At 37.5% G+C, this 8826-nt stretch overlaps 1 protein-coding gene across 1 annotated transcript in view; it reads left to right on the forward strand.

Moving 5' to 3' along the window:
• The first annotated feature begins 480 nt into the window (after positions 1-480).
• Positions 481-8826, forward strand: part of LOC118416862 (synaptophysin-like) — a 15256-nt gene continuing 6910 nt past the window's right edge. Inside the window, exon 1 of the mRNA XM_035822138.1 lies at positions 481-674. Within this exon, the coding sequence (XP_035678031.1) occupies positions 660-674 (15 nt within the window). The 5' untranslated portion in view covers positions 481-659. The remainder of the gene's footprint in view (positions 675-8826) is intronic.

The raw sequence follows: 8826 nt of genomic DNA on the forward strand, positions 1-8826 counted from the left end.
GATAACAAGTTAAGTCCTACGTGAAAGCGACCAATGAGGCTTGACGAACAATGTACGGTTTATAGTTAATTGCATTCTTAAATATTCTAAAATGAGCAAAACAATTATTGACAGTAGTTTTGTCACACATAGATTTTTGACATTACTTTTCTTCTTGAATGATTTATGTAACAAGGAATATGTAGTTTTGATATGCATATGTACTGCAAAAAAAGAAGAAGAACGAAAACGTGTATTTTTCCATACAGTAACGTTTAAATACTGCCCCATACTCCCAAGAACATTGACATCACACGCAACTATCATAAACACTGAGATAGAATCTAACTCAGCACTGGATAGATTACAGGATGGACCTTAGTATGAAACAATATTATTGAGTCAAGGTCTAATATTCATATCGCCGGCTTATGACGTATGTTACGCCCCCAAGCGAGTACAATTTTCACCCAGCACTGAAAGGTTATCTATGGGGTCTTGTCTAAGCACGCATTATTCCAGACCTCAGGGGCCTTGGTGGATCCAAAATGGCGGCTTAGCACAGATCTGAAGACAAAATCCCGAAACATTTGTGAATATTTCTGCCCTAAAAATCACTCCAGACAACAGTACATATCTTGTTTCGTACCAGGAGAAGTGTAAAACCACATAACTAGAAGATGGATCCCGCAGAGGTAAGTTAGTACTGTTTATAAGACGTTTTATTTGGTCACGAGTACGATGGCTGCATACGAAAAATGGTTTTGGTGATCGTCATAAGATGGGGCGTAGGCGGGTGGCAGGATATCGGTCGATGAAAGCCCGCCTAAACAACGGTAATTACATATTCTACAGTCAAAAATCATACTCAGGGGGAACAGAAGCAATTTTCTACGCTTCATGGTGACATTAAATCCTCACTAGGCCATACATGGCGGCGAAATAGTGAGTATAATTTTTATAGGGAGGGAGGGGGGCTTGATTTTTGTTCACACTCAACATCACGTGAAGATAAAAGGATGTGGGTTGGTTTTAAGGATTTACATCGTATTCTAACCACAATCTTAAGAAGACTGAGTCTGTAACAAATCTTTAACAATTCTTAAAAAAATTTGAGAAAGTGCTGACATGCTTGGTGACTCCACATGCACAAAATACCTTCGGAATCAGATGCAAGCTCTCGATCTGTAGAACCGTGGAATTACGTCAAAACTTGAGTCTTGACAGTGATGTTTTTTTCAGTCGACCGACCTACCATAAACATTTTGACAGTAGTGGCTTCTAATACTGTTTCTGTTTGTACTGAAAATATGGCAAAGACAACATTGTAACGAAATCTATTTTGCTACATGAAGACCACGAGTTTTCCGTATGTTGTATGCGATCGCAAATTTGTGTTTGCCTTGGCCACAAACATATTTGCAGTCCTCACATAGCATCTACTATCTAGCTTGTATTTTGTGGTCACATGAAACCACTGGGGCCTTAGAAAGAAAATGCCATGTATCCATTTACGGTCTTGGAAAAAAAGGGTCGTGCGATGGCTAGGATTCTCTCTTTCTTTGTTTCTTAAATAGTTTTAGATTTCGGCTGAAGAGATATACACATTTATTTAACTAAAACAGGAATGCATCAGGACACTGTTATTTTCAACACCATGTTGTAATTGCGCATGTACAAATAGATATATATCATACAAGCAGAAGTAATTGATCAACTGACTAGACTAGTACATACAATGTTAACTACATATTCTTACACTAAGTTACAGCCTTGATTCAGCCTTTAACAGAGTTTGACATATAGGTAGCCAGTATAAAAACAATAACTAAATGTTGTAATTGTACATGTACAAATAGATATACATTATAATTTATGCAAGCATAAGTAATTGATCAACTGACTAGAACATCCTTACAGCCTTAATTCTAAAGCCTTAATCTTTTAACAAAAGGGTTTGGAATATAGCGAGCCTGTAAAAAAAAACTAATTTTACAAGACTAGTTGAATTCTGTTGAATTTTTATCTCTCAGATGGAAAATCTTATAATATGTCCTTTGCGAGCGGTCAACCTGGTAAAAATATCTGTTTTTTCTGGGGTTGGTCAGTAACCAGAAATATTTTTTCTTTGGCCTACTACATGTAAATTACGTACACTGCCCAGCATCTATATCAGATACACCGTACATGTAGATTGTTGTGAATTATTAAGCAGTGCCCTGAGATGTGCACGGCGTCACGTATGCATAACGTCACACACAGCCAGTCTTTGATGTTTCCCAGCCAGCCATAGTCTTATCACTAAGTACTAAGGCCAGCTAAAGAATGGCCGTGGCAGCCCCAAATCTACGGTAGTTGCTTGTTGGAAAGAAAATATGTGGAAAGTGATAAGTGCATTGGCATTTAGCATTGACTTCAACTTATTCGTCAACCATAATTTATAGATTTTATCCATTTCAATGTCAGTCATCTTGTGGTGCTTAATACTAGGAATCCCCATACTGCCATAGGCCAAAATTGTGTTCTGTTACCTCAAACCGCAGTGGCAATTGGCTAGGAATTGTCAGCAATATTGGGCCATATTCACAAATGGTATATTGGCTATATTGATAATTGATGCTGGCTGACTTGGAATATGCCATGTTTTTGTGTTATGAATATGATATCAACTTACGTCATGACGGATTGTTTTTCACATAAATACGTCACTCAACATTTATTGATGTTTATCTAAAGCCCTTTATTAATTCCTAATTTATGCACATTCACACATTATTATCACAAAGATCAGTTGACCCTGCCATACATATTGTCATTCCTAAGGCCCCGCCAAATGTATTTATTGCTTCTCATTTTTTTCAGAAAAAAATGGACCGGCAGGTTTAAAAAAATGAAAATTAATTTTTTCAAAAGGTCTGGAGTGAAGATATACAGCTTAAATAACAAACAAAACAAAACAAAAAACAGCCTTAGGAGTTCAATAGACCAAAATTATGTGTATTTGGCTTTGAATGGTAATATTTACAGGTTTTACCTGGTATGTGATAGCAAAATCTGTATTATTTCTTCTCTGTACTTTTTTTTTTTGAAAATGAAAACAACAACAACAGACAAGCGAATCCGAGAAGCAACAATTCAAATTAGTATGGCCTAGAGGGAGATTGATTTTGTTTTCTTTCTTGAATCCATTTGAACTTGAGTCAGTTCAGTTGAAGAAATATTGAAGGAGTGTGCTACAATTTAATCATTAATGTACAGTTGTCAGCTAAATCTCCATGCTTTTCAGGCCCAATCTATACACAGTTTTTACCGATATCGGTGGATGTGTCGGGAGGGATCTGGAACGCTGGCCGCGGGACACCCGTGGCGCTTGCAGTCATAAACAGCTATATAGCCCAATGAGCCCGCGTTGTATGCTAATGAGCCTTCCCGAAGTCGGGACACATCTACACGCGCGCGGAAGCTGTCGGGGACCCCTGCTAAGCTATCGGGGACCCCTGCTAAGCTTTCGTACGAATGGTCCGGACCTTTCGGGAGAAATTTTCCCGATATCGTAATGGCGATATAGCAGTTCCATCTAGACGATGAAAAAAAGCTGTCGGCGAATGGTTGTAGGCTCGCCGATATCGGGAAAAACTGTGTGTAGATCGTGCCTCAGGTGCTCCAAATGTCCATAAAACAACTATAACGCCATGTTATGTAGGTTTGGCATTTGCAAACAGCAGCCCTATCTATGCCAGAAATGTAATTTACATTTCATGGTCACCCATCACAAGATCAGTCCTGATTCCCTGCACAACTAATGGATTTTCCCACCTACCTGTGGAGCATTAGGGACAAATCACTTAATCCCTGTCTGGGGTCCTATAAACACTTATCCCTTCACCCCTCTTTGACTGAAGAACATGAACGTATTTTCCCTTACAGTTTTTGCCAGTGCTTATTGATATTAACACACACAAATATTCTGAAAAAAATTGTTTTTGCTTGGATGCCATATGTCTTATCAAATTGTGACTATAAATGTGGTACTAGTAGTAGTAGGCTTTAGACAGTGCTTCAATTCAATAGTGTGACATTTTGTGGGGACACAATTTATGCTGTTGTCATTGCAATTACATGGTGGTAAGCCCTACTTTGTTCCAAAGGGGATGGAAAACGTTGTAATTCAAATTTTATGTGCATGCGTGGTGTTACCCACATTGTCGAACACAAAGTCATTTATCAAATCACATAGTCCCTTTGTTCTGTCATCTGGCATTTAAATGATAATCCCACACTTGTTCCTGTGAGTTACCTTGTAAGCTTGTACCAAGGAGGTTGAAAAAAGGACAACCTCCTTGCTTGTACATGTACCTACAAGTACAACAAAAGACAGTTTAATTGTTGTGTTACAAATTTGTAAAGTAGCTGTTAGTCAATACTCTGGCTCGGATAATTTACACTCAGTCCTCGGTGTGTACACTCCACATAGCTCATGATGCATGTACATACTAATAAAAAGACCATCCGTCAATTTGAAAAGTTTCTGGAAATGAACAATTTGCTTCTTTCACTCTCAGCTGCTAAGACCTACTAGGAAAAAAAATGTTGTGTTTCCTGTTTCAGTCCTGAAAAAATTAGAAAAAAACTTGTAGTGAGACATATTACAATGTAGTTGAGTAAACTGAAGTGCATGAGGACACTGTCAATGTCAAACTGAAATTTTGTGCATGATGCTACTACATATATTTATCCTTCATTAGATAGTACAAGCAGTGTTTTTACTTCAATAGGAAGCAGGCTGAATAAAATTCTAAGGCCCAATCTACACACAGTTTTTACCGATATCTGTGGAGATGTCGGGAGGGATCTAGAGTGTAGGGGGCGGGACACCCATGGCGCTTGCAGTCATAAACATATCGCGCGATTTTCAAACTGGCGTTATATGCTAATGAGCCCTCCCGAAGTTGGGACGAATCTACACGCGCGCGAAGTTGTCGGGGACCCCTGCTAAGCTATCGGTAAGCTATCGGGCAAATGTAGGACCTTTCGGGGAAAATTTTAACGATATCTTGACGGCGATATTGCCGTTTCATCTAGATGCTGAAAAAAAGCTGTCGGCGAGAGGTTGTCAGCTCACCGATATCGGGAAAAACTGTGTCTAGATGGTAGATCGTGCCTAACTGGAAGCTATGTGACTCACCCATAAAAAGCCTAGGGTCAGCAAGTTTTTCTAGTTCTAGACTAGGGCAGGGTTGGACAAGTTTTCTAAAATTGTCCTATCGGGCAAGTACTTAAAAAATTTACTTGCCCGAACCAACTTTTCACTTGCCCGAAATCTAAATGACATTTTTCTATGTATATTCATGGCCTTCATCAATGGAATTTTTGTTATTGGCTCTATTTTCTATGTTAACCAATGCTTGATGTCATGACTGTGAAAAGTAGCAAGTACATCAAAATCTCACTCAATGGAGAAAAGCTAACTTGTCCGATCGGGCAAGTGGGGAAGGACATGCACTTGCCCGATTGGCATTTTCACTTGCCCGGGACTATAGGGCTAGTGGACTTGTTTATCCCTGCTACTACGGTGCTAGGGTACATTTTGTAGGTAGGGAAACAGGAAACACAACATTTTTTTCCTAGGCCTTAGTACTGGCTTCAGGAAAACTGCAAAAGCGCATTTGTACTAGTAGATAGGAAAATACACTAAAAGCATTTGAAAGATACTGGTAAGTGTGGAACGCAGTTATGAATATACCCTTTGCTGCAAGTTTGCAGCTGTGAATGATGATACTAGTATGCATGGGCATATTTCCTGTGGTGTGGTCATATTTCCTGTGATATGGCCATATTTCCTGTGATATAAACATATTTCCTGTGATATGAATGTCTTTTCCTGTTGCGTCAACATCTTTCCTGTGCATCTTTCGTATTTCTACTTATATCCTTTTTTCTTAATAATACAGCCATGATATACTCCCCCTGACCTGGTTACTAGTAACATCATGTCCACAATGTCTCCACCCTGATTGTGTGTATAGCAGTACTGTCCCCCTGTCTGTAATAGCCATTCTGTTTTGATACTGCAGGGTTCAATATACCACTGGAAAACCTTCACACATTTTGTCACAGGCAAAAAGTGGCATAAAATATCTAACCATACCTTTAGTATGGATGCAAAAGCCATATACATATAATAATAAGTCTGCAAGATTTGAAAGGTATTAGATAATACACTTGTATCTGCCTAAAACCTAAATCAGCTTTATCGGATTTAAATTGGTTTATATATCAAATGCGGCTTAACTGTCTCACCCAAATCTCTTGTGGATTGGCTGTAAAAGCATTTCTAGTTTATTTGCATTCAGAGTAGGTTCTTCTTCAAATAGAATATGTACGTCATCTGTACATGTATACAATGTCATGTACATGAAATAATATGTATTTACGAACCACTGTGGTTGACAACAAAAAGGCATATGTTCATGAAAAATTCCAATGGCTTAACCAAATGCAAGATGCCAATGGAGATATGCAAGATAATGTACATGTACATGTTGATTAGCTGCGGATGCCTTGAATACCGGCATGCCTCCATCACCAAAACATACACAGAATCTGAAATATGTTGTCATGCATATCAAGCATTCTAAATGGTTTAGGCTAGAAGTAAAAATTCCAAACAATTTAGCTGGTATTTTATTGAGAGCTTAGTGTTTTTTATTCCTAGTTTATTTTTTTATTTATTTATTGTCTACAGCAATTTCTTTTATTATGTTTTTTTTCATCGTAATATTTTCCTATGGTAGTGTCAACATTTTCACTATCTTTCTAGTGTATTCTTCTTTCTTCTTCTACAGAGGGAACTCAAAGAAAGCAACAATGCAATAATTTTCTATGTTCATACAATGTATACTTGTTAATGTGGGTCGAACTTTCCTTTCAAGTTTAAAATGGCTAATATATAATTACATCTATATGCAAAGGAGAAACTGATTTTGTCAATAGCGCCCAGTTGATTGTATATCAAAAGTTCCACAAACATGTTTATTATCACAAAAATTCAAGGAATAAATCTAGCTGCATAATTTATGTTAAGATTTTTTTTGGCGACACCTCAAGGGCAAGCCTAATGGTGCAATAATCTATTCGAGTAGCTTGACAAATGGCAACTTACTGGGAGGGAAACATCCTGCATTTTCTTGAAAATGTTACTGGGAGTGGGAGGGAAACATCTTGCATTTTCTTGAAAATGTTACTAGGAGGGAAACATCTTGCATTTTCTTGAAAATGTTACTAGGAGGGAAACATCTTGCATTTTCTTGAAAATGTTACTAGGAGGGAAACATCCTGCATTTTCTTGAAAATGTTACTGGGAGTGGGAGGGAAACATCTTGCATTTTCTTGAAAATGTTACTAGGAGTAGGAGGGAAACATCTTGCATTTTCTTGAAAATGTTGCCTTAAGTTTCTAGTTATGCAAAGGAAGAAACATAACTTGATGCATGCTTTCTTAGACTTTCCAATGCATGGAATATCTGAAAGAAGTATTTCTTGTATGAACCATGACTAATCCTAGCTATCTTCACTCCTGAACTGTCCTGTGGCCTGTCCTAACGTAGGCCTCTTCCATGATTAACCAGGTAGCTATAGCGTTCCTTTTACCGTATAACGTTGGCACATGAGTGGAGTGAAGACTGTACGTACACGTATTTGTACGTCACGTGTATGTACTGCATGAAATATTCAATGCATGTTTATACTGCATGTGCATATACACATATATAGTTGAGCACACCTATCATATTGGGATGTCGTGTTGCATGTCTTGTAAAGTTACAGAAATTGGAAAGTACACCCATGTTTAACAAATTTCGATTTATATTAGGTGTAAGATAAGAAATTTGCTCCCCTGTCTGTTGTTGACACTCGCTGTGTTTTTTGGTCAGTCTTTTTTTCTTGTTACAATTTTGACAGCAGTATGAGGCCAAGGTATTTTCTATATACTAGTAGCCTTATTTGCAGAGCAAGCACAACTGAACTGAAGTGAATGTGCTTCTTTCAATTGTTTGATACATTCATAAACTCCCTGCCTATCACTGTGTCTGTCTCTCTTTTGTATTTTGAATTATTAATTTATATCTTATCATAATTCATGTACCTGTTAATGCAAGAATTTTCTCCCATATACAATCACATCACTTTGTTTTGTCAATTTCAATTTTAACTTAATATACACAAAAGAACTATACTATGAATATCAGATCAATATTATTTATTTCATAAGTCCCTTATTTTCTGGTAAAGATGATAAGACAAAGCACTTGAAACTTCTAATAAGTTTAAGAGACATTAAGATTGAAGTCTGCATTGCACTTTTCAATATCAAGTTGCACTTTTGATTTTTACGATAGCAATCAATCTATCCAGTGATCACACAATGTTTTAAGCACTAAAGAGTAAGATTCAACCGTCTTGCTGCTGCCTGTATCTTTGTTCTAACAAACTTGGCACTGAAAGACTACCTCAGCAGTAGGATGGTTAACCCTGAGTATCTTAGCTTGTAGCATTTGTACTGAACAAATCTAAACCAAGTCAAATGCTTTTGACCAGTAGAAGAAGACAATTTAGCAAATGTCTTCTTCTACTGGTCAAAAGCATTTGACCTGACATTTACTAAATGTCAAGTCTTCTAGTTCTACTGGTGAAAGGCATTTGGCCTGACATTTACTAAATGTCTTCTTCTACTGGTCAAAAGCATTTGATGTATGGTTACTATACATAGTACATGTGTATACTGTAAACTTTGCTAGCTGCATGCTATAAGTTTCACTTTATAGTGCATGTTTAGTGTAGACGTCAT

This window comes from Branchiostoma floridae, chromosome 5, assembly GCF_000003815.2.
Source record: "Branchiostoma floridae strain S238N-H82 chromosome 5, Bfl_VNyyK, whole genome shotgun sequence".
Classification (NCBI taxonomy): domain Eukaryota; kingdom Metazoa; phylum Chordata; class Leptocardii; order Amphioxiformes; family Branchiostomatidae; genus Branchiostoma; species Branchiostoma floridae.